This window comes from Canis lupus, chromosome 16, assembly GCF_048164855.1.
Source record: "Canis lupus baileyi chromosome 16, mCanLup2.hap1, whole genome shotgun sequence".
In the NCBI taxonomy this organism is placed as follows: domain Eukaryota; kingdom Metazoa; phylum Chordata; class Mammalia; order Carnivora; family Canidae; genus Canis; species Canis lupus.
In genome coordinates, this window is record NC_132853.1 from 35445639 (window position 1) to 35470023 (window position 24385).

The 24385-nt window shown below is 45.6% G+C and overlaps 1 protein-coding gene across 5 annotated transcripts in view; it reads left to right on the top strand.

The window, feature by feature from the left end:
* The window catches only part of SPOP (speckle type BTB/POZ protein), a 67466-nt gene extending 55426 nt beyond the window's left edge, over positions 1–12040 (top strand). For all 5 annotated transcript variants that reach the window (XM_072780149.1, XM_072780148.1, XM_072780150.1 and 2 more), the window contains 5 exons: positions 1793–1970; positions 4746–4801; positions 5280–5402; positions 9332–9474; positions 10786–12040. In XM_072780149.1, coding sequence (XP_072636250.1) covers positions 1793–1970; positions 4746–4801; positions 5280–5402; positions 9332–9474; positions 10786–10930 — 645 coding nt within the window. In that variant the 3' untranslated portion in view covers positions 10931–12040. The remainder of the gene's footprint in view (positions 1–1792; positions 1971–4745; positions 4802–5279; positions 5403–9331; positions 9475–10785) is intronic.
* The last annotated feature ends 12345 nt before the right edge of the window (positions 12041–24385 follow it).

Here is a 24385-nt window from a genome sequence, read left to right on the forward strand (position 1 = left end):
TCTGTGTCTGGAGAGAGGAATTGCCCTAGTGAGACAAGTCACAGTCTTTGGGCCCCACTCATTACCAAGCATGCATCTGACCAGCAGAGGGTCCACTGGTAACCATAGCATTGACATTCAGGTTAGTTCTTGCCAGTTCATTTTACCCCATCTAGTAAATTGTCATCAAGTGTTAATGACTCTGAGCTCCTGTCAGCCAGATTTAATTTAAGCTTAGGAACCCAGTGCCAAAAGCATTCTCCATTCCCTCCATTGGGCATCCCAAGAGATTCCTGCCTTTCCCTATGAGGAAGTTGGATTTAATTGGTCTTTTTCCTTTTCCTTTTCCTTTTTTTTTTTAAATCAGTATTTTGAGGCTGTAACTGGAAATCGGAGACTTCTACTTTTGGTGTTAGTATGAGAAAGTGGCTGAACCAAATTAGAGATCTTACACAGGGCAAGAGTAAATCTCTGTGGGGTAGTTTGTACTGGGTCCTGAGCTATTAAAATAATGTTATAATCTGGCTCTGATTAATGTGCTACTGATGTTAAGTACATTCATAATTGATTAACTTGGCTGCTTCATTGCTTGAGATCATAACAGTTAGTTTGAAACAAATGAATACATTTCTTGACCTGATGGTAAATATCTCACTCCTTCACAAAAGAGATTACAGGTCATTTGGATGCCAGGGAATTCACTTTGCCTCTGGGTTTATGACTACATTTAAAAGATGACTTGCATCTCGAAGGTTGAGAGAAATTTGGATCATTTAGGATGTTCCTAAGCTGTCTTTCTCATCTAACTGGTAGCAATAACAAGAATGAGGAGCTGATTCTCAAGGTTTGTGAGATCTGCTTTGATATTACCATTTCTAACCCCATATGATGGAGGAGGTGAAGCATAGCAGTGGTTGTTAGAAGACTGATCTGCAGAGACTGCAGATCTTATCTTCAGTTTGGTAGCTTCCATATATTTCAGAATGCTACATGATTTATAAATCCTTGTACTTGGTATCGTAACAAATTTATCTGAGTTTCACTGACCCGTCTAGAAGTTACCTTGGTTTTTATCTAGGCTGAACAGTTAGTTCAACCAGTTAAAGCATGCTGCTGTTGAAGTCATAGTGGCAAATTGGATCCCTCTGTAAATCTTTTGTCATTCTGTTCCAGAGCTATAAGTGCATGTCTAGCTGGGGCAAGCTATCTTGTAGGTCATTGTCACTAAGGACTGAGGAAGGGTATCCATTCCAAGCCCAATTCTTTCATTAGACTAACATCTGTGAGGAAGTGCTAATTATTTACCAGGCCCAATAAAGCTGTATTTTATTTTCATGTTCCAGACCTAACTAAAATAAGGGAATTGCTTTTAAGGCTTATCAAAGATTTTTTTTCTTCTATAGGGTGTTAAGTGGTAGTTTCCATAAGAGTTCTTTGTATTTAACCTTTTGCTTAAGGCGGAATAAGGTAAGTAAATATTTAATATGTGTTTAGATCAGTGTCCCTGGTTTTACCCAGGTTTTCAGGGCAGAGGAGGAAGAGTTTATTAGCATTTGGAGGAGAAGGAGATTTGTGGGGCTTTTGCCTCTCATCCTAAGATGGTGTAAAATAAGTATGATTGTGATTGTGGCAGATTGGAAATTACTTGATCCACAGGATAAAGCTTTGATTTGTGGAGGTGGTTTCAAGAGAACATGACTAACATTTGTATCCGAATGTACTACAGCATTGAGGTAAAAGTCATCTCTCCTCCTGCTGGGAAGAAAATTCCTGGTAACAAAACCTTCGGATTGTGTTTCCTTGTCTTTCACAGGTGAGCGTGGTGCAAGATTCCGTCAACATTTCTGGCCAGAACACCATGAACATGGTGAAGGTCCCTGAGTGCCGGCTGGCTGATGAGCTGGGAGGGCTGTGGGAGAACTCTCGGTTCACGGACTGCTGTCTGTGCGTTGCTGGCCAGGAGTTCCAGGCTCACAAAGCTATCTTGGCAGGTCGGTCATTATTCACAGGAGCTTTAGTTTTGGTGAAACACGGGAAAACAGTGGCTGCATAATCACCTTTTGAATAACATTAGCTTTTTGAACTGGTGCAAAAAAACTGCAATCAAATATATATTTTTTTAGGGTGGGGACATTAGTCATCATAACCCAGTAGCCTGCTCTCCATAAAAGTAGTATTTTGGTTTTTCCTCTCTATAGGGGACTTAGGCACTGGATGGTGATGTGTATTGAATGCCTTTGCACCTAGAGGGCGGATATCAAAACACTGGTTAAGAGCAGGTAGTGGCCCTGAGACAGGAACTTGGGTTGTAGTGGAGAAGATCCTGCTCGGTACTTAACCACCATCTAGCTGAGTGCCCCCAGCCCTGGAGTGTTAGCCCTTCTTTCAATATAGACATACTAGCAGAATGAGAATTTGCTAGTGATGTGGAGGATCAGGTCTTACTTTAATAATAGGCATTTGTCCTGAAGACCAGAAGGGTTGACAAAGAGCAGGAGCTGATGGGGCAGGACTAACTTTACCTCCCCATGAAGGAAGGCATAGCAATCAGCCATAGACTCCTGTTCAGACCCTAAGACGTAAGAGGAAATTGTGTGAACTTTCAGGCACCAGATTTCTTACCAAGACTCTGAACTCTATCATTCTAAAAAATACACCTGGCGGAACCTCAGTCTGGCTCAGTCTCACCGTCTTCCTGTTCCTGCTCTCAACTAGGTGGTTACTGTCTATTGCCAAAGGAAGTCACCAGCTCTTAGGGTAGTGTCTGCACGCTCAGCTAAGCTCTTGGCACTGCCACGAACTCTTACACAGATAGACAGTTAGCTCTCTTTCTTTTTCCTTAACAATAGATACTTCATACTGTTTACTAGTCTCCTTTAATCTCCCAACTCCTGAAAGAGTTGCTTGCTACTTTTTCTGAGAGAAAACTGAGGCCCTTCTCCCTTGGCTCTTGCCTCTCACCTCACGTGCATTTTCCCTGCTTTCTCCATGGAGGAGGTGTTCTTCCTCGTGTCCAAAGCAGGCTGTCTCTTCTACTTCTGTTTCATATCACACGCCGCCTTCTCAGAAGCCTTACTCTGCCAGCTATCCCTTTGTTGTCTGGTATCTCCACCATTTCTCTTTCTCCAATTGCCTCTTTACCCTCAGCCTGGAAACAGGCTCAGCCTTCTCTCTCTAGTTATTCATTCATTCATATTCATTTTCTCTGTCTCTCTCCCTCTCTCTCCTTCTCTCTCTTTAAATAGAGCTAAGTTTCTTGAGTTAGCACATTTACTGTCTCTACTTCTTTCCTCCCACTTATCCTCAGTTCACCTCCATGCTACGAAAGCAGTTTTCCAAAGTTCTATGACCTGCTAATTCCTAAATTTGAGGGATTCCTTAGCTCATAGTTTATTTGACTTCTTTTTCTTGGTTTTCTCCTGATGCTCTGGCTCCTTCTGATACATGGCCTCCCTCTTCAACATTGGTGTCCTTAAGGTTTTGCCTCGCTTATTCCCTCTCTCCCTCTGCTTATTGCCCCCTCCCCCAGGTGACTTTGTTTATTCTCATAGCAGCAGTTCATATCTAGCCACTGAAGACCCTCTAAGCATACTGCTGCTTTGGACCCTTCCTTTTTTATTTTTTATTAAAAGTCACTAGTCCTTTTAATCTTTAGTTTCTGTGATGTATTTACTTAGTACCTTATAGTTGATAAGGCTTCTGAAATAAGAGCAGTGAGGATTAATGTCCCTTTGGAATAGATTAAAAAACTGAGTCTCAAAGGGTTAAGTGATTTGCCCAAGATAATGTGGTTAGAAAATGACAGATCCAAAATTAGTCTTTTCTGACATAAACTATAGGCCAAAATTCAGGTTACCTTTTAGCTCAGAGTCCTACTGTATATTCCATCTGGTCCTCCTCTCTCGGGTGAAGATTGCTAGTCTCCATTTTCACCAAAATCTCTGACTTATTGGGCAACATGATAAAATTTGAGGTTTTTAGGCCTTTTATAACTTTCATGGTTGAAATTAAGTTGACTTATTTTTCTGTGTTTATTAGACCACAGTGGGCATGGCTTAGAACTCCATTTCTCAACTTTCTCCATTATCCCCACCTCCCCAAGGAAAAAAATCAAATTATTCCTAGTGGAAGACATTAAATACTAAGGATTAAGCCTTCATCAAGAAGGATTGAACTTTGAAGGACCACAAATGGTTATCATACCTAAGATTTTTTTTTTTTTTTTGCCTCTTTGTGATATTAATCATCTCTATTGTGAACACGTGGCTTGGGGGAACAGACCACCTGCCATAAATAAGCATGCACTTTATCTAGTTAATGGATGCTGTCGAGCCCTGCCCTGTTCTTGGTCTCCTTGCCATGTGGTCCCCTAGAAGTGGAGAAAGTTGGTGTCATTGTTCTAGGCAAAAATCTGGGTATTAGGATACCCTGCTTAGGCCATGAAGGGTCTTCGTTTGAACCCCCAGATCTGCCCTGAGGAGATCATTGTCATCTAACATAGGTCACTTGAGTAATTATCTGGTTGGAATGGAGCTAATGAGAAATTATTTTGAAAGTACTGACTTCCTTTTCCCCCTCTGTATTATTATTCACTTCTTGATATAATGTACGAAGAGAGGAATTTTATTATTCTGGTATAATTTGAGGCTAAGCCTTTTTCTGTAGCAATGGGATAGGAAGGAAAGCGCTCTCCTCTTCATAACAGAAGAACCAAGGAGTTTCAGTGTGATAACCTTATCTATCTCTGTTTCCCTTTCACTTTGTAGCTCGTTCTCCAGTTTTTAGTGCCATGTTTGAACATGAAATGGAGGAGAGCAAAAAGGTATGTAACAGAATGAAGATACGTCTTTTTAGCTAGGTGACTGGATCCAGATGATTTCCCAGTTTGACACCAGATTTATTTTTCCAGTCGTGTTATTAAAATGGAGTACCATTCTCTGAACAGACACTTTCTGAGAGCAGGGATAGGTGGTCCGGAAGCATTCTAGGTAAAGCAGACTCACTCTATCCCAGATAGCACAATCATCCAGTTTTGGGTGAGGGTTTTAGACATGTGTTTCTACTCAAGCAAAGAAAGACCAAAAAAATCAAAGATACATAGTTATCTTGCTCTTGTATTTGAGAAGATAAAGGTGGTGCATATGATGGGAGAGAAGACTGTTCAAAGAGAGTTCCGTTCCCATCCATGTTAGGTTTTAGATGGTGCAAGCCTTTTCTCCCAGCAGAGCTTAAAATCATGAAAATTGTTTAGGGATTTTGTTCTGTTGGAATGTTTCTCATTTTCAGTTTTTCTGGCATAGAATCGGGTTGAGATCAATGATGTGGAGCCTGAAGTTTTTAAGGAAATGATGTGCTTCATTTACACGGGGAAGGCTCCGAACCTCGACAAAATGGCTGATGACTTGTTGGCAGCTGCTGACAAGGTGAGATAAGACTAGACAGAGGACCACAAGGGGAGGAGTGTTTGTGACCTCTTGGGTTTGATGACTGGGCCTCTGTGTTACATAGTGGGTAAGCTGAGGATGTATCTGAGTGTGGCCAGGAGAGTCCTGGGTTACATCTTGGTGCCAACACAGTTATTCATGTAGTACCCTTTTTATTTTCTGAAGTGCCCTGCTTTAAATGAAGTAATTTATATGGTCACCCTAATTATAGAAAAGAAGGGTAAGTTTGATGTCTACCTCTCTTCTCTTCCCTATCTCCCATATAAGTATAGCGATATGAAAGATTAAGATAACACTAACGTTTGGCTTTATAATTTGCAAAGTTCTTGAGTTCATAAACTTTTTCTTTCTAAATAAGGGTTTTGTTTATTTTTATTTTTTTAAAAGCTTTTTTTTTTTTTTTAATTTATTTATGATAGTCACACACAGGGAGAGAGAGGCAGAGACACAGGCAGAGGGAGAAGCAGGCTCCATGCACCGGGAGCCCGACGTGGGATTCAATCCCAGGTCTCCAGGATCGCGCCCTGGGCCAAAGGCAGGCACTAAACTGCTGTGCCACCCAAGGATCCCTTGTTTATTTTTTTTTACAGTTTTTCTTTTAACTCCAGTTAGTTGACACTGACATACAAGTGTTATATTAGTTTCATGTGTACAACATAGTTCAGTGTATTGAACAATCCTGTATATCCTGTGCTCATCACAGGACAAGTGCACTCCTTAATCTCCATCCCCTGTTTTCACCTTTTCCCTCACCCACCTCCCCTTGAGTTTTGATTTAAACTTTGTCAGGAAGAGAATAATCTTTTACCCAGGGTCATGGTTAGCATTTTCAACTTTTACCTAAGTATCTATTGAAATATATCGCATTCAGAATTACAAGATGATCAGTAGCTCTTTTGGAAAAAAGAAATACTACTGCAGTACATGCGTACATCTTTCATAAGATTTGAGAAATGTTAGTGTGTGAAAATTAAAGTATGGATCTTAGAACCAAGGAAATAGGGTAAAGACCAAAAACAGTAAGCCAGTAATTGATTCCTATAAAAGAAGTTTGGGGGAAAATGTGAGTGAAACACTTGAGTTTAAACAAGTCAAATTGGGGTTCTCGTGTGTTTCTATCTTACTGCAAGATTTCTCAGAATCTTATTAGTATGTCAATGTACACTGTGAGTTTTCTAAAAGAATGATAGCATTTCTTTAGTTAGCCCTGAAATCCTTTTCCTCAAGAACCACTGCTAGGAATTAATGTCCCCCAAACACACCTTAGGAAACTGATTTTCATTATGTAGACATGTCAGAAAGAGCTCAATAACCTGTCCTCCAAGGCCCCTGTGGTCTGAGGAAGCACAAGCTGAGGAGGTGGGAGTGGGTAGCTCTTTTTCCTTCTGAAATTTGTCTTAAAAGTACTTATACCTGGCCAGCAGTAGACCCTGTGAGAAAGACCGTTCCCTACTGGACTTGCCAGCTTCTCTTCCTGCCATCATGCTGTGGCACCCATTGGGGGGCAGAGCTGGCTCTGACCTGAGGGCACTAGAGCCCTCCCAGGATTTACCCATAGGAAGAGTCTCTTCCACCTTTCTTTGCACCTCAAGAACAGAGAAAGTGCATGTTTTGACAGTGGAAGCTTTGTCTTTATTGATCAGCTTTTTGGAGTGTTGGTAGAGGATGAGGCACATAAACTGTCAGCCCTGCTGATGAAAAGGTTTGGATGGTAGCTGTATCGTTTCAAGATTTTGTGAATCCAGTTAGGCAGTGCGAACATACTCCACCCTCCCAGTCTAGTTCCCTTCTGACCACAGGAATCTTGCTTTCAGTGGAGGCAGTAAGAAAATATACACTGTGAGCTCTGGGAAAGTAGAAGACACAGCTTTTTGTAAACATGCGTTTATAGTGATCCTGTCTTACCAACCCTCTGATTTTCAGTGAAGTTTAGACACAGCAGGTATTTACCCCCCTCATCTTCTAGCCCCCATAAGGATAAATTGTATCAAAAGGCTCACTTTTCAGACAGAAATACTGAGGCTCAGCAGTGTATATTCTCAGGACCAGGGTTTGACATCTGTGTCATTCCTCGGTTTTCGTTCCTGCTCCACAGCCAGAGAACCCACTGGGGAACCCCCTGTAAGTACACAGAGTATAGGGATCAGCCTGAACTGACATTCTATGGATGGTATTTTCAGTACAGTGTGTTAAGAGATAAAGTAGTTGAATCACAGCAGTGCTTTAAATTTATGAATGAGAAGTGAAGGGTGCATTTTCAAATTCCATTCAGAATTTCCCATCAGACAGTCTTTGCTCCAAGCTTATTTGAAAACATTTTGCCTTTACACCTTGTTGTAAGCGTCAGGAAAATAGAATAAGAAATCTTTCATGGAAGGATCTAAACATCTAGAATTTACCCCAGAGGCTGAAACAGCTTCTTCTGAGCTTTTCCAGTCTCCTGGGGACACGTGTAATTAGACCAAAAACAAAACAAAACACGTCGGCCAGGCCTGGGAGACACAATTTCAATCTCTTGGGTAAGTACAGCCATTAGGCAGGTTTTTCAGAAGCATAATTAAGAAAAAAAACTTTGTCCCCCAAGGGATAAGAATGGCTACTTTTGTCTAATTATGCAGTAGGGATCAGAACTATTCACAGTAAAAGTCCTTTTAAAAGAAATGTATTGAGAAAGGATAAGAGGAATGTTCTGTGCAGCACTGTATAAAGACTGAACATTTACTCAACCTTTTCCAGCCTTCTAAAACAAAAACAGCAACCTAATTTCTTGCTTGTCTGGTGTCATTCCTGTTTTCCATGGAAACTGTTTTCCAGTTACTCAAATGTAAAAAAATTAAAGCTGTACCAAAACCAATAAAACTCTTTTTGCTGCAAGAGATCACAGTGCCAGCAGATATGCCTCCTCACCCAGAATTCATAAAAATAAAATTGTCTTGGTTTGATTGCCATGATTCAGCCAGAAGGGGTTATTGTGTCATTGAGTTCTGAGGTCCTTAAAGTGGGACTGATATGGAAACTGGATACCCTTAAAGCAAACTGTTCTCCTGTAAGCCAATTAATGGCATTTTATTTTGTGCCTCCTTTTATCCCTTCCTTCTCCTCACTCCTGAAGTTCCTTAGTAAATTCATAATCTCATATTTAAAAGCACTTAGTATAGTGACATCAAAACAAATCAGCTAGATCAGATGTGCTCAGTATTAACCTAGACCTTCATTTCCAGAACATTTATACTCTACTTGGAAAATAGAAGTTTTTAAACCAAAACCGGATCCAGGGTCTCTGCTGCTTTGTTCCTCTACCCTGAGGATCTTGACCTCAATCCCAGTAAAGAAGACTCCACTTATCCCTTTCTCTTTAAAAGGAGGCCTTTGGTTGACCCTCATTCAGGACCAGCTAGTGGCAGAGATGCTGGTGAAAGTCACCACAGGGCTTCTTTTCATAGCCCGATGGGCCAGTTGGGATACCCTGCCGGGCTGGTGACATTGCTTAAGTAAAAAGGACTGTGCATCACCCTAGTTTGCCTCTGACTAAAAGGATAGCAGCAATGTAAAATGTAATGCCCTGTTGGCTTGAAGCAGGGTTATGCTGTAAGGGAGGGTAGATGATGGTGGTCCAAGAAACAACTTCAGTCATACTTGAGGCAGGGTGAACTTGAGGTTGTGGGTATATGCCCTCATTGCCATTTTTCTTAGTAGGTAGACTTTAGAACTTGAATGGCAGCCATGCGCATTATTTTCAGCCTTGGGGCATGCTTGTGCTTTATCATTGCAGTAGTAGCCTTGTCACGCTCTGTGCAGTTTTGCTTGGGAATCCAGTTCTGTGGCGGTCCTGCTGAGGAGCAACAGCTTCAGCGGAGGCAGCCCAGAGGCACTCCTGTCCTGACCACAGCAGTGCTTGTGTTTTACAGTATGCCCTGGAGCGCTTGAAGGTCATGTGTGAGGACGCCCTCTGCAGTAACCTCTCCGTGGAGAATGCTGCAGAGATTCTCATCCTGGCTGACCTCCACAGCGCCGATCAGTTGAAAACTCAGGCGGTGGATTTCATCAACTAGTGAGTTGGCATCTTCAAAGCTGTTCTTTCAGGAAAGTTTGGGCTAGCTAGAGAAAAGAGAAAGACTTTGAATTAGCGAGTAAAACAGGCAAGTGGTTTCATTAACCCCTTGTAATAGTAAGTAGAGGGTTTTCATCTTTCCCTTCCGCTTGACAGGATGGAATATGATTTTGCTCTGTCTCATGGGGCTAATCCGATTGGTGAGAGAGGTGTTTTCCTTCCTCACGGTGATGGGAAATGATGAAATGATAAAAGTGGCTGGCCTGGAAAAGCGGTGTGCCCCGAATGGCAGTGCCTTTGCTTCCCATTACCTGGTTTAGAGGATGTAGATCTCTGGAAGAACAGAAGTGTGTTTTGTATTTTAGTAAAATGTATCTCACAACTGACTGTGGAATGGGGAAAAGAGAAGGGATAACCAGTAGTCAAAGTTGTTAAATACTATTTGGAGAAAGAAGCATTCTTCTCAGTAGACTAGTTCCTTCATCCTAAGATGACAAATGACCTGGCCATATTACTCTGCAGTAATTCTCAGTGGGGCATGTTCTACTTCCTTGCCTCTTGGAGAACAAAAGTTGGGAAAAACCCAAAGGGGAGAAGCAGAACTTAAAAAGCCATCATAGCATCAGTTCCCAGCTGAGGCGGGACTTAAAGGTTGCCAGGTGAATGGATGAACATTCTTCAACACAGAAAACTCCCCCAAACAGGAATCAACTTTCTCTTGTGTAAGGCTGTTGGTAAGGTTGTTTCAAAGGAGTTTACCAATTGCGGCAAAGGCGGGTGGGAAGAGACTCCTAAATGTTCATTCTAGTGACTGTTTGCTCTGTGCTGGATACTTGGCTGCTGCTTATTAGATGTTAACCATTCAGTAGAGTGTGGTTATGATCCCCCCTCCTTTTTGATCGAATAGGCCCCAGGCTGTGATCTGCTCTGTGGTCAGGGACTACAATAATGGCAGAGCCAAGTGCAAGCTCAGAGCTGCTCAACCAAGAGAGCCCTTCCTCTTTCTCTGTATTAGCCTCACCGGTGGATATAAAGAGCATTGACAGTGTAGAGAAGAGCTTGAGCAACATTCCACCCTTCGTTTTTGAGAGTATAGGGGCTCAAAATCTAGGTTTTCAGAGCTGCTGCAGCCCCAGCCTAATCACCTGTCCACACGTTGTCTGATAGACTCCAGGTAGAGTAAGGGTTTGGCCTGAGGTTCTTGCAGTGACACCCTTTATAGTGAACTCTGGGAAGTTAGACTGCCCAGGGACTGTTTACTCCATCCCTTTCTCTCGCCGTTGGTAATCCCTCTCTCCACATTTCTCCTAGTCATGCTTCGGATGTCTTGGAGACCTCCGGGTGGAAGTCAATGGTGGTGTCACATCCCCACTTGGTGGCTGAAGCATACCGCTCTCTGGCTTCAGCACAGTGCCCTTTTCTGGGACCCCCACGCAAGCGCCTGAAGCAATCCTAAGATCCTGCCTGTCGTAAGACTCCGTTTATTTTCCTGAAGCAGCAGCCACTGTTGCTGCCACTGACCACCAGGTAGACAGCGCAATCTGTGGAGCTTTTACTCTGTTGTGGGGGCAAAAGACTGTATCGTGGCCCCCAGACTTTTAAAACAGCACTAAATAAACTTGGGGGAAGTGGGGGGAGGGAAGGGCCCGGGACCTGGGGCTGCTCAACCTAATGAAAACCCTGTTGCTGCGTCACTGTGTTCCCTTTGGCCTGGCCAAGTTTGATACTGTGGGGATTCAGTTTAGGCGCCGGCCCTGAGGACATCCCAGCGGTGGTACTTCGGAGAAACCTGTCTGCATCTGACTGAGCAGAGCAAATCGTCAGGTGCCTGGAGCAAAAAGGAAAAAAAAAAAAAAAAAAAAAAAGGACATTTAGTTTTAAGAGAAGGGAAAAGAAAAGAAGAAAGGATTTTTGCAGAATTTCTCAAAAATCAGTTTGTGGATTCCAGTAGTATTTATGTTGAGAGAAATTTTAGTCCATCCAGCTGTGCTAAAACTTGGATATTTGTGACCACTCACCACCATACAAGTATCAGAAGAGCTCTCTTGTTGTTAGCACTTATTGTTTGCAAGAACAGAATACATCCTTTTATCCTTTTATGAAAAATGACAAGTGAAGGCGAGAGGGGAAGGAGGTTATTTGAGCTGGAAGATGCGTGTTCTGATGTGGTGGCTTTTGCAAAAAATCTTTATTGGTGTTGAAAACTGGAAAAAATAATTCATCCAGAATTCATACTGTCTTGACAAGAACTATGGTTCTCTGTTTTTAGATATTGTGGAAAATGTTTTTTGGCATTTTTCTCTGATTTTATTTCTCTTCCCTCCCCCCCCTTTTCTAAAAAAACAAAACACAAAAACAGAACAAAAAGAAGAGAAAAGAAAAGGAAATTTTATTATTAATGCTGTGTGACAAAAATCCCAGCCCAGATTGCTCAGCTGTTTGTACCTGACTTGCCACCTGCATAGGAGCCAGTCCTGTTCCTTCCAATTCACCCCTTTCCTACAGGGGAGAACTTCCAAATGTTAATTTTTTTCTTTTTGAAAATATAAATAATTACTATTTTGTACTGTGTGGTATCTCTGGTCTTTTGTTTCACTTACCTGGCTGGTTTTTGGGGTCTGAGTTCCTTAAGGGATTTCGAAGGCCTAGTTTGGTTCTTCAGTTCCAGAGATTATATGTGAAATGTCTGTCTGTGGGGATTTATCACGTCTCCCTCATCTCAAGCTTCCTCTATGAGCTCCCATCATCTATTACTGTCTTGTCCTTCTTGAGTATCTCACAGGCCACATCCTAATGAGGGATCAGGCTCCTGCCTTTGCCAATGCAAGTAATGGGAGTGGGCTTTTTCTATGCCCTACAGGGTTCTAACACCTAACTCCCAATCTCCCTTCTCCTAGCTAACTAGAAAAAGATCAAGGGACGTGAATGTGGAGATTAAATAAAGGGAAATTATTATCTCTAACTGGTTCTGTCACTGACTTGATGTGTTTCCAGAAAAGTTAATGTCTGAATTCCCAATGGGCTCACAAGGACTCTCCCGGGCTCCTCTGCCTTTCTCATAGCAGTGTTGGACAGGACAGGACAGTGGGACATGCTGGAAAACGCATTGGCCACCTGGCCAACATGTGTACTATTTGACCTTAGATGGAGCCTCAACATATTCTACCTTCCAATTTCCCTTCAGTGACTTTGGCCTTTGCAGATTTTGCAGTTTTCATTTATCTTGGCGGTCCTAGAATGGACTACCTATGGTGTAGCATTGATACAGTCAAACACAGGATGTGCTTGTTGGAAACCACTCCATCGTACTTCTTGGTTTCCTCCCACGTGTCCCATACATGAGGAAACCTCCAGTGCCCTGCATTGTGGCTGCTGGGCCACCTCATTTCCACTTTCCAGGTCAGCACACTGGGCCCAGGATCCAGCATGTAGAGAGTCTCCTCGGGCCACTCTCAGGACACTCTGGGGCCATTCGCTCATTTGCTCAGCTCTTCTCAGTTTTCACTAAACCTTCACATACATTAATTCATTTACACTTCCCAACCACCATGTGACAGACAGCACCCTCCCATTCTAGAGCAAAGAGAAGTGGAAACCCAGAGAAGTCAAGTGACATGCAACAGATCACACAATGTCGAGTGACAGTTCTTCTGATGTGGTACCCTGAAAAGATTATGTAAGTATTGGGAGGTAGTTCCATTTCTGAAAAGTTTCGGTACAAAATCTGAGGTAAAGCTTCCTTCCTATGGGAATAGCAAGAGCAAAGCTATAGAAGATAGGTCTCCTGTCCTGTTCTTCAGAGGGGCCAGGGTTCCAGCCTGGCTTCAGATTTGCTTTCCTCCTCATTCGTAGAAAGCTGTGGGTTGGGGGCCAGTGGGTTCAGGGAAAAGTCCTCAGGAGGGTCGAAGTCCTGGCACTGGGCTTCCATAAGGATGAAGGTCTCTGGGGATTTCCTAATATTTTTGGGATTTCCAGTGTGGGCTTTACTGTGGGTACAAAGCTGTTAGGATTTCAGGTACAGGTGAACCTGCCCGATGCTTCTCCTGTCATTATTATATTATTTCTGGACATGTTTGTTTTTGTTTAAATGATACAGTTGAAGCCATCTGGTTATGACAACATCAGAGCCCCAGCATACTGTTCATAAACCTCCCACTGCCACCACCCCCTCCCTCAGCTCCCCCACATCTGAAATTTAATTCAAGTTAACTCCACAATCTGGGGCATGTGCTGTCACTGCAGAGATGTCCGTGCCAGTGGAACAGTTGGAGATTTCAATTCCACAAGGATATAGCTTATTTATCAAAACAATATTTCAGGCAAGTAGTTTCACAGAACCTTTGGAGTTGCAGTTTGAGGTCCAAACAGAGTATCTGGCATTGTTCCCCACCCCCCTCCTCCCTGTTGTCAGCCCTCCTATATCTGGCCATCCATGGAAAATTTTCCCATTCCCTGTGTGGAGATGAAACCTCTCTGTGTTGCTGTGAGGCATCTCAAACACCTTTATGGGGTTTAACAATTCAGGTAAGAGAGGCCTTTCTCTTATCACTGGTAAGTCTGCCGGGCTTGTGGATCTTTAGAGAGAATCTTTTTTCTTTTTTAATTCTAGCCAAGGACATCAAGATCCTTTCTTAGGCCGAAAGATCTCTGGCTTCCCCATTCTGCACATCCCTTTATAAATCTAGTTTAAACCTATTGTGGGTTCTCCGTATTGTGTGAGCCTGTGCAGATGAAAGGAAACAGCTTGTATGTTTATGAGCAGAACAACAAACAGAGGGGGAGTCAAGCTGTACTTTGAAACTGACTGTTGCTTTGTTCTGGCTCCTCAACTCCTAGAGAACAGTATCTGAATCCCCCAATAGGACTGTATTGGATCCTTCGGTTTATCTTCGTCAAAGACAAACTCTTGGCTGGCACCCAACCTTATTTTCCACAACCAATTATCTTTTTAATCAGCCTGGGCCCCATGTGTTTCCTTTATCTCATGACTTTTTACTGAACTCTGCCCTACATCATTTAGATTCATTTCTAATGGCTGGCTGACTAATCTAACATTCAGGTGAGGATCGTTGGGCTGCTCTTTATGTACGTGTATGCACAGGGTGAATATGTTTTCCCCCTTTTAATTTCAGAGGTGACCGCACCACATTGGGGCCTTTGACCCAATAGGTGGATACCTCACGGAGGCAGTGAGCAAGAAAGCAAATGTAGGATGATCAGTATTTGGGATAATGAGCTGGGAGAACCAGAAGCTTTGACCTCCAGATGAGAGCAGAAACTTGAATGTTGTTGACTGATGAGATCTTTATGCTGCTAAGCCATTAGAAAGATGAGCGCTCCCCCTCTGTAAATCCCATAATGCTGGAATAGAAAGTGGCATCTGGAATACTGTTTGGTTCTGATTCCTGCAGCTCCAGGAAAAAAGAATTTTAGACTTGAGGGAATTCAGCACAAGCAACAGAAATGATTAAGGAGTTGAAGGGGATCAACTCTACGGGGAAAACATTATGAAGATAAAATACTCGTTACTCAAGTACAGGAATGTAGCATCAGGACCCGCAGTTTACAGATCTCGCAGGAGTTCTGAACACTTGCCAGCTTGTCTTACATGGTCCCCATTCATCCCAATCGTATAGCTTGGGAAGGTGATAGCATAACTTCCTCAAGGTCACTCAACCTGACTCTGAGCTAAGAAGCAACAGAAGGCAAAGGAGTAGCTTTAGGGCTTAGGCCCAAGGCCCAAAGAAAAAATGAAACTCCCCAGAGTGCTTGGCAGTGAAGTGGACACATGCCTGCTCGTGAGGCTCAGTTGAAATGGGGGGAGTTGTAGCTTGCTTTCTCAAGACCCCTTAAGGTGAGCTCTTGACAAGCCAAAGGGAAAGAAGACACCCCCCCCCCCCGCCCTGCCCATGGTTCATCTTCTTCTGACATCACAAACAGATATCCAGTGAAGTGAGATGACATGTTCAAGGTCACAGGGATTAAAACTCAGTCCATGGGATCCCTGGATGGCTCAGCGGTGGAGTGCCTGCCTTTGGCCCAGGGTGTGATCCTGGAGTCCCGGGATCAAGTCCCACAAGGGGCTCTCTGCATGGAGCCTTCTCCTCCCTCTGCCTGTGTCTCTGTCTTTCTCTGTGTCTCTCATGAATAAATGAACTCTTTTTTAAAAAATATAAAATAAAAGGCCAGTGATCCAGCAAACAATGGCTTGAGCACCCAGAAGGTGCCAAACATCATGCCAAGCCAGGATTGGGGGAGAGAGTGGGATTTCTCTACTACTTCAGTCTAATGGAGGAGGCGGGGGAGTGGCTCTCAGAAACAGAGAGAGAGAGAGGTCATGACATTGAGGACTGAAGAGAAGAGAATTTTAGCAGTAAGGAGGTCACTGGTTACCTTAGAGCAGTTTGTCAAATGGTGGAGGCAGGAGGCAGAAGCCAAGACTGACGAGAAGGTAAGCAAATATAGAATGAGTAGAAGCTACGCTTTCCAGAAGTTTGGCAGGGAGAGAAAAAAGGAATCTCTCCCGCCCACTCTTAAGGACTTATGCCTCAATTTAGTCAACACATTTATTTTTGTGTAGAAGTCATGGTGTACGGGTTCCGTAAAATTACACTCCAGTAACTGATATTTGTAATAAAATGTATATAGAATAATTACAGGTTTAAGTTGAAGAAAACAGTCACCACCTTCAGCCTTACACAATTTTGAGAATGATTTCCTAAATTTAGATGGACCTATGTTTTCTATACTTTTTCAATCTGTCCATCTTCCAAGTAAAAGTTAGATTCACGTTTACTAGTGACCTTTAAAATATTTTAAGGAGCCAGTGGTTTGGTTAGGTGGTGAGCTACCAAAATGTATAACATTCAGTACCCCAAAATGTATCCCGTAATGGGTAGCTTTGCCAGTTTCCATGGTGTAGATACTCTCACCGGGGCCCAGTTCAAACTTTATGAAGCGCAGAGTTAGGAAGCATGCCGCTCACTGCTGCTTTTAGTATTTCTGCCATGCAGTTACAGTAGACCTATAGAACCTCAAGAGTGTAGGTAATGGCAAAATGTGAAAAAATTAGGGATGAATTTGGAACATTTATTACCTTTGCTGTTAATCATACGTTAATATAATTTAATTTTTAATTAGCTATTTAACCAACTCTCAACCTTCCTAAAAATTTAACAGTTGGCTCTAGAGAGCCAGCGTGAACCAGCTCCAGCACACATCATTGGTATGGTTTCAAATCTGTCCTCTCAACATCTGTGCCCCTCATTATTTCCTGTTATGCCACAGCACTTGAAAATGCTTTAAACTCTGTGGTTTAATGGTAAAATGAAGTACGATTGACCCTTGAACAACAATGCAGTTAGAGGCACCCCTGCCCCCATTGTGCTGTCAAAAATTTGCATATAACTTTTGACCCCCACCCTGCAAAACTTAATATCCTGTTGACTAGAAGCCTTACCAGTAACATAAACATATTGATGAACGTATTTTGTATGTGTATTATATGCTGTATGCTTACAATAAAAGTAAGCTTGAGAAAATAACAGGAAAATCATAAGAGAAAAATGCATTTGCAGTACTGCACTGTATCAAAAAAGATCTGTATACGAGTGGACCCACGCAGTTCAAACCCATATTAAGCAATCTATAAGTAGTTTGACATACATGAACCAATAGTCCTATTATTACTATATATATTTTTTGGGTAAGTAAACATTTTACTTCTATCTCTTAAAAGTATTAGAAGTATTTCATTGAACCACTAATGAAAAATGGGCATATCCCCTGACAACATGATCCAGTATAATTTCGAGTCATTCCAGGGTTGTGATCTCCACTGAGTATCCTTCCTGCCCCCACTACCTCTGAACAAAATCAGAAGAGAAAAAAGGGAGTGGTCAACATACCACTGGGTGATCCCCAGGGTCTTCCACACCAACCTAAATTTAAGAACCTTGCCTTGGTTTAGCTTTTAAGAATGTATTTTCTTTATTTTCTTTACTAATTATTCATTTCCACATTCAATATATGATGTGCCAGAGACTGTGCTGGTTTCTAGGGGTAAACAGCGAATCCCACTAACTGCTCCCTGACTTCCATGGAGCCTAGAATCTTATGAGAGAGTGTCCTTAATAATTTGACAGACACGTGATGTCAAACCATGCTGAGCATTCTGAAAGAAATATATGGGGTACCGTTGAGAGCCTGTGAGCAGGGAATTGATCTGGGGGGAGCCAGAAGACTTCTCTAAGAAAGCAGCTTTTGAGGTGAGAGCTGAAGGCCAAAGAGCCATCAGCCTGGGAAGGTGGGGTAGGCACACTCTGCACAAAAGAAACGGCACATGTCAAGTCCTGAGTGTTGGGAGGGAGCTCAGAGCACCCTAGAGCCTGGAAGTCTGGGTGGCTGGACTGTGGACGAGTGTGGCAGCGAGTTAGACACCAGAGCTGGGAGGACCTCCCTAGGTCACAGGTAGGATTTAGGTACTTAATTGAGAATGGTGGGAAATCATTAAAGAGTGTTAGGTGGAAGAGGGTGACAAGATTTCATTTTAATAAGATCTCTAGCTAGAGTTTAGAAAAGTTAATGTTGGCAGTGGGGAGAGGGAAGGCCAGAGCTAACAGAACATGCACTCGGGAGGTAGCAGAGCCAAGAAGTAGATCTTTTTGAGAGAGATTTATGGGGCAGATTTGGCAGAACTTGATGATGGATTGGATGAGTAGAGACGAGGAGGCGACCAGGATGGACTCACCCGAATAGAGACGGATGGGAAGATAACAGGCTTGAGGGAAATTAGATCACTGATTTCATCTTATTTGTTGATCATGAGATGCCATGAGAGGCATCATGTGGGCTGTTCAATGTATGAGCCTAGCACTCAGAGGGAAGACGGGGACTAGTCTGAAGGTTCTGGAGATACTGGTCTATAGGTGGAACTGAAGCCCTGGGTGTGTTGGATCCAAAGAAGAGTACAGAGTGAGGAGAGAAGGGGCCCTGGGATTAAACCTTAAGGAATCCTTAGCCTTGAAGGCCGGTAGAGGAAGAGAAGTCCCAAAGGAGAAGTGGCCAGAAATAGACAGAAATCGAAGTGAAGAGGACCAATATGAAAGAGTTAAACGTGTCAAATGCTGTCGAATGAGAGCAAGGATTTAAAAATGTCCATTGGAGCTAGTAACATGGAAGTCCTTGGTGACCTTAGCCAGGGCCACTCAGGGAAGGGCCCGGGTGGGGGGAAGTGAGGAGGGGGTGGGAGGTGACGCATGAGCCGGGAGAGGGAGGACAGGCTCCGGCTTCAGGTATGGCTGTGAAGGGAAGAAGTTCCGGGGGTGCCTGGAGGGGGAAATGAGTAGAAGGTGGTGGGCTTTCCCATAGGACAAAACCTATTTGAAGCTGGTGGCAAGTCTCCAGTAGAGAGGGGATGGTCCATGCCCTGAGGTGCTGAGCACACAGAGGGCTGGGGAGCTTAAGAAGGCCGAGGAGGGACACCTCTGGGTGTGAGGAGAGTCCTGCAGACACAGGCAGTTTGTGTCAAGGCGGGCAGAGCAAGTGTGCCCCTGGGGACTTGTGAGTTTTCCGGTGTTTAGTAGAGAATAAGGTCAATGGCTGAGAATTGCCATTGACTGGGATGGGGTGGGATGGAGGAGTGGTCTGACCAGGTGGTGGTGGGGGGGGTGCAGTTGGTAAGAGTGCAGCGCTGAGGGGCCAGCCCAGGCTGGTGTTTGGCGGCACAGCATCTGGAGTCTGGGAGCCTGGCTCTGCTCTCCCGCCGCCACTCGTGGTCCTGGCCAAAGCACTTGTCTGCATCAGCCTTAATTTTCTCATCTGTAAAATGGGCATACGGCATAGAGTTCTCTTGGGAAATTAATGAGAAAGTACATGTCAAGTCCTTAATACGGTGACTGCCATTCAACAGGGCTTCAGAAAGATAAACTGCTGATAATGTCATCACCACATAATTCCAGTTGGTTCTAGTGTAAGCCATATACAGCCTTTGGGGCCCATTCCCTTTTTTGATTTCTTGGAATGGAATGTAAATCTGCAATGAGACACTGAAATGGGCAGGTTTGGGAGAATTCCCTGCGGAGAAAGGACCTGCGTCCAGCGGCCAGCCTGGCGTCCGTGAGCTCCACGCCCTTTGCCTGCTGTGGTGTGTGGAGGAGGGTGAGTCCCCAGAAGTATCAGGAAGGAGTCAGCCCGCACCACATCTTTCAGTCACCTGGGATGGCGCATGTATGATCACCCCCGTCGCCACCGTCACAGTCTCGGGAAGGAAGCGAGTAGCGCTTGACATGAGGCATTCCAGGGAGGAAGGTAGGAGGCGGGGCAGAAGGCCTCGGACTTGCAGATGTGAGAAGAGGGCCTGGGGAGGGGCCGGCCGGAACTTTGGGACCCTGGAGCCCTGCGCCTCGGGCTTAGGCTGGCTTCTGAGGGACCTGGGAAAGATGGGTGATGCATAGCTGCTAATCCAAGCCCATCTCCTCCACACCATTTTTGTTCTTGGGCTCCTCTTCGTTTTCCCTCCTTCTCTACTCCCCGTCCTTCCCTCCTCCTGGAGCATGGAAGCTTCCATTTATTTCTCCCCTGTTTTCCTAGACATTTCCCTCCCCTGTCTCCCGTCCGGCTCACTGGAGTGACATCTTGAGCCTGATCCTGCTGCATTAAAAAAATAAAAAAGCCTGCCTACAACGAGCCCTCCAGTGCTGATCTCTGCTGAGATGAGGCAGATGGCAGAGCTTGAGTAAGCAGCCCCCTCCTATCCCTGGCCCGGCGCTGCCAAGACTGGGAAATGGGGCATTTGTATACCCTTCCATGCTCCTGTATCCTCCACCTAGCCCCTGTTTCCCCAAACCAGCATCGTTCTTGTCTTGTGTAGATGCTGCCCGGCGGGGGCTAGCCACCTCCTGACCCGGGTCTCCTCCCTCCCTGTCAAAGACTCCCATGAGAGCAATGAAGTTCGGACGTCATCTGTGAGTCAAGATGTAGTAGCGAGGTTGTGCGTGTACCCCAGGCCCTTGGCCCTTCTCAAAGTGTGGAAGAAATGGGTCACTCAAGGCCCAGTCCCCAGGGGGACTCATCCTCAGGAGTAAAGTCTGAGGTGGGTACGTTTTGCATACCCTGCTCTCAGGGGGGCCAGCAAGGGACCATGGGCCATCCAGGGTAATGAGAAACTGATCCGTGGGGTGGAGGTGACAGATGGAGGTGACAAGTGGAGGTGACAAAGACAAGGTAGGGGGTAGGGCGAGGTAAGGCAGGAGGGGCCCTGGGCAGGCTGCCTCAGTACGCTTGGCTGACTGCTCTATAATCCTGTGCTTCTAAATAAAGACCCTGTGGCCACCTGCATTCTCTGAGCCTTGTGGTATGTTTACAAGCAGAGGTCCCGGGAGGGGAGGACACAGACGAACCTCCTTAGTGCACCACCGGGTCTTCTGGAGTGCAGAAGGGGGCTTCTGGGCCCAAGGAGCTAAGTAGTAAGGCAACCAAGGGCCCAATTTCTTCACCAGAATCAAGGAAAACAAAAATAGATTCCTTTGTATGCATCATCTTTTATAGACAGGACAGACTTCTGACCTCCCCTGCGTGGGCTTCTCCCACACATTCTTCCTGCAGCAAGAAATGAATGCGCCCATGGCCATTCTTCCCCTCACTCCCTCCCCACAGGCTTGGCCAAAATTTGGGAGGGCCGTAGTGTGGGACTACTCAGAGCAGCTCACCTGGTCGCTGCCTCGGTGCCAAACACAGTTCCAACTGCTACACATGTTCTAATTCACAACAGCCCCTCACAGGTAAGGATTATCCCCATTTTACAGATGGGGAAATTGAGACACACGGATGTTCAGTAACCTGCCCAAGGCCTACAATTAGGAAGTGGCAGCCTGGCTTCAGATTCCAGGCTCTCGACCACTGCCCTACATGGCCTACCCCAAAAAGAAAGAGGAACCAGCTTTCTCTCCCTTGCTGTGAGGCTCTGGGATGCCCGTGGGGCCTGGCAGGTGGGTAGGAGGACCAGGCGGTGCTAGATGACAGTAGCCCTGCCCTGACGTGGTGCCACCATTCACAGAGTCAGTTTGTTCCTTACAGGAACCATGTGAGCAGGCAGGGAAAGAACTGCCATCCAAGGCCCAGAGAAGCCTGAGACCAGGCCAAGATCACATGGCAACTACGGTGTAAACCCAACTCTCTTCAAACACATTACAGCTGGGGGATGGCCTCATTTTGACCCCAAGGTAGGGGTGCCCTGGCTCCCTGGGACTGAGCAGACCATTCTTCCCCAGGTGGGTTTACCTCATAAGCCATGAAGGGGATCTGGGGCAAGGAAGCCTGCTCTAATGGAAAGAGCAGGTATTGGGTTAGGATCCACAAGGCCCTGGCTTTTCCCATGACTCTCAGTGATTCAGCTCGAGAACTTGCCCCTCTCACTGTGCCCTCTGAGCTAACCTGGGTCTCCAAAGACCCTTCTAGAGAAAACAACATATAATCCTGGGGACAGGTGGGTGGAGAGGTAGGTCTCTCTCCTAGCCAGGAGGTCAGGCATGCCAGGTGGGGACAGTGGCTTGTCCTCCTGTCATTGCTTCCTTTCAGCTGTGGGCATGCCTCAGCATGAAGGGCTTGGTGTGCAGGACACGGGGGTGCAAGTCGTTCATCAGTTAGGCCTCGGAGGTAGGGTCTCTGCCTCTGGGGAGACTCCAGGCCACCTGGCCAGCGGCACATACCCCACGCCTTCACAGAATCTCCATTCTGAAGGACCAACAGCTCCTGTGTCCAGTCTCTCAATTAGTCTAGGGGGGAAATCCACATTTCCTATTGTTATAGTCCCCAAGTTGGCAGGGACACAGCACTCCAGACTCAACCTGAGTCAGAGATAGGAGCAGGATCTTCAGAGAAAGCTGTGGGTGTCAGGGGACAGCAGAGGACATGAGACAGAGTGCCAAGTGAGGATTGGCAGGGAGAGGGGGAAGGGTGGGAAGGGTGGGAGCAGAAAGGCCTAGGTTCCGGGGGAGCATGTCCATCAGAGCCAAGGACGGAGTCTCCCCAGCTCAGCTTTGGAAGGAGAACCCTTGGAGTGGTGTGGCAGGGCCCAGTGGCTCCCAATATTTCCCCTTGCATTTCTCCTTCACCTTGGAGTTTCTTGCTCCAATTCCAACCACTGACATCATGCTGACTCCAATAGAACATTTCCTTGAAGGCCATGGCTCAAGTGTGAACCAAAACCTTTTCTGGATCTCCTGGTGCCATGGAGACTTGCTGGAACTTTCAGAGGCTTTATTAAACAATATTTGTTGAATGAATGAGCACTAAGGGAGAACAGATGGGTGTTAGTATGTGGTGTCCACAAGGCTTAAGAAGAGCCCGGCTCACAGAGCCTGGGTTTCAGAATCTGCCCCTGCCAAGGCTTGGTGGGCTCTGGCCTGGCCCGGGTCCCTTCCTTCTGCCTTCCTAAGTCGGAGCCACCTGACGCCCAGCACCAAGCAGGTCCTTGCCTTACTGGTGCCCAAGAAACAACGCAGCCCTCTACAACCCACCTCGGCCACTGGCTTTTGTTCCCCTCCCCACGCGGTTGCCTGTCCTCGAGGAAAGACCCCATTCTCAGGGACATGGCTTTCCTTCGGTGGTTGCGAAGGCAGCCCCGTTTCTTAAGCCCGACCAATTCGGGAGGAATCCATAGCGGGCCTGCTCTTACCCTGAGTGTCCTGGGCAGGGCCAGGGTCTCAGGCAGCTCAGACCCGAGCTTCTGCGGCCTCTGGTGGTCCCAGTGCAAGCACCAAACCAACGCTGACAGTGTCAGTTTCTAGATCCTGCTACTCTGCAGCCGAGGGCCTGGTTGGCCTGGCTCCCCTCCTGGCTGCAGACCAAGCCAGAAGCAGGGGCCACGCTGACTGTTACGTGCAGTTTGTATCCACCGGGTGGAGGTACCACTGTGCTGCCCTGCCCTCTCCCCTCCCATCACAGGGCCCCTCCTGCATTGGACTTCCAAAGCTGTGTTGTTGCAGGTAATTAAAGGGTTTTAATTAAATTAGGATCCCATCTGGCTGGGATCAGTCAGGCCCTTAACGAGGATTGTGTGTCACCAACATCAGAATGTGGATGGGGACTCAGACGTGCAGGGGTTGAATTTGGGGACTGGAGGCCTTTCAGAAGGGGTGGAGAATCCTTCTGAGCCCGTCAGGGGCTCCCTGCCATGGTGTAGCCACTCTTTCCACCTCCAAAAATGGAGATTGTGGGCCTCCATGCCAGGGAGTGGTTGGGGGTGGCGGGGAGGGGGGAGGACCAGAGCTCTCCCCAGTTCATTCCTGCCCGCAAGCCTATAAGACCTCTCTGATGTGCGGCAAGATACGTGATCATTAGCTCATTTCTCCGATGAGGAAACGAGTCCACAGAAGGGAAGCACTGAAACACATCCACTGGGTTGGGTGGTGATAGATGTAACTAAGAAATGGAGACCCAAAGCACAGTGGCTTAAATGAGGTAGAAATTGGATTTTTCTCTCACATAAAAGTCTGAAGGGAGGCAGCCTAGGGCTAACATGGTGTTTCTAGTCCACAACATTTTCTATTTCACAAGGCGTTCAGCAGCCAAGCCTTCCCCCACTCATTGCTCTGTCACTTCCAGGATGTGACTCTTATGCCCATGGTCTAAGATGGCAGCGAGAACTGTCTTTCAACTGTTTTATCAACTGTCTTTCTAGAAGTTGCCAAATAACCCTTTGGCTCACTGGCCAGATCTCAGTCACAGGACCTCATCTAGGTACAAGAGAGGCAGAGGGATGTAGTATTTATCTCAGGTAGCCATATGCCCAGCTAAACACTGAGGATTCTATTCCTATGGAAAAAGGGGAAACGCATATTATGGGACAATTAGTGGCCTCTGCCTCATGCATTATGGGGCAGAACCAGGCCACGAAGCCGAGTCTCCTCCC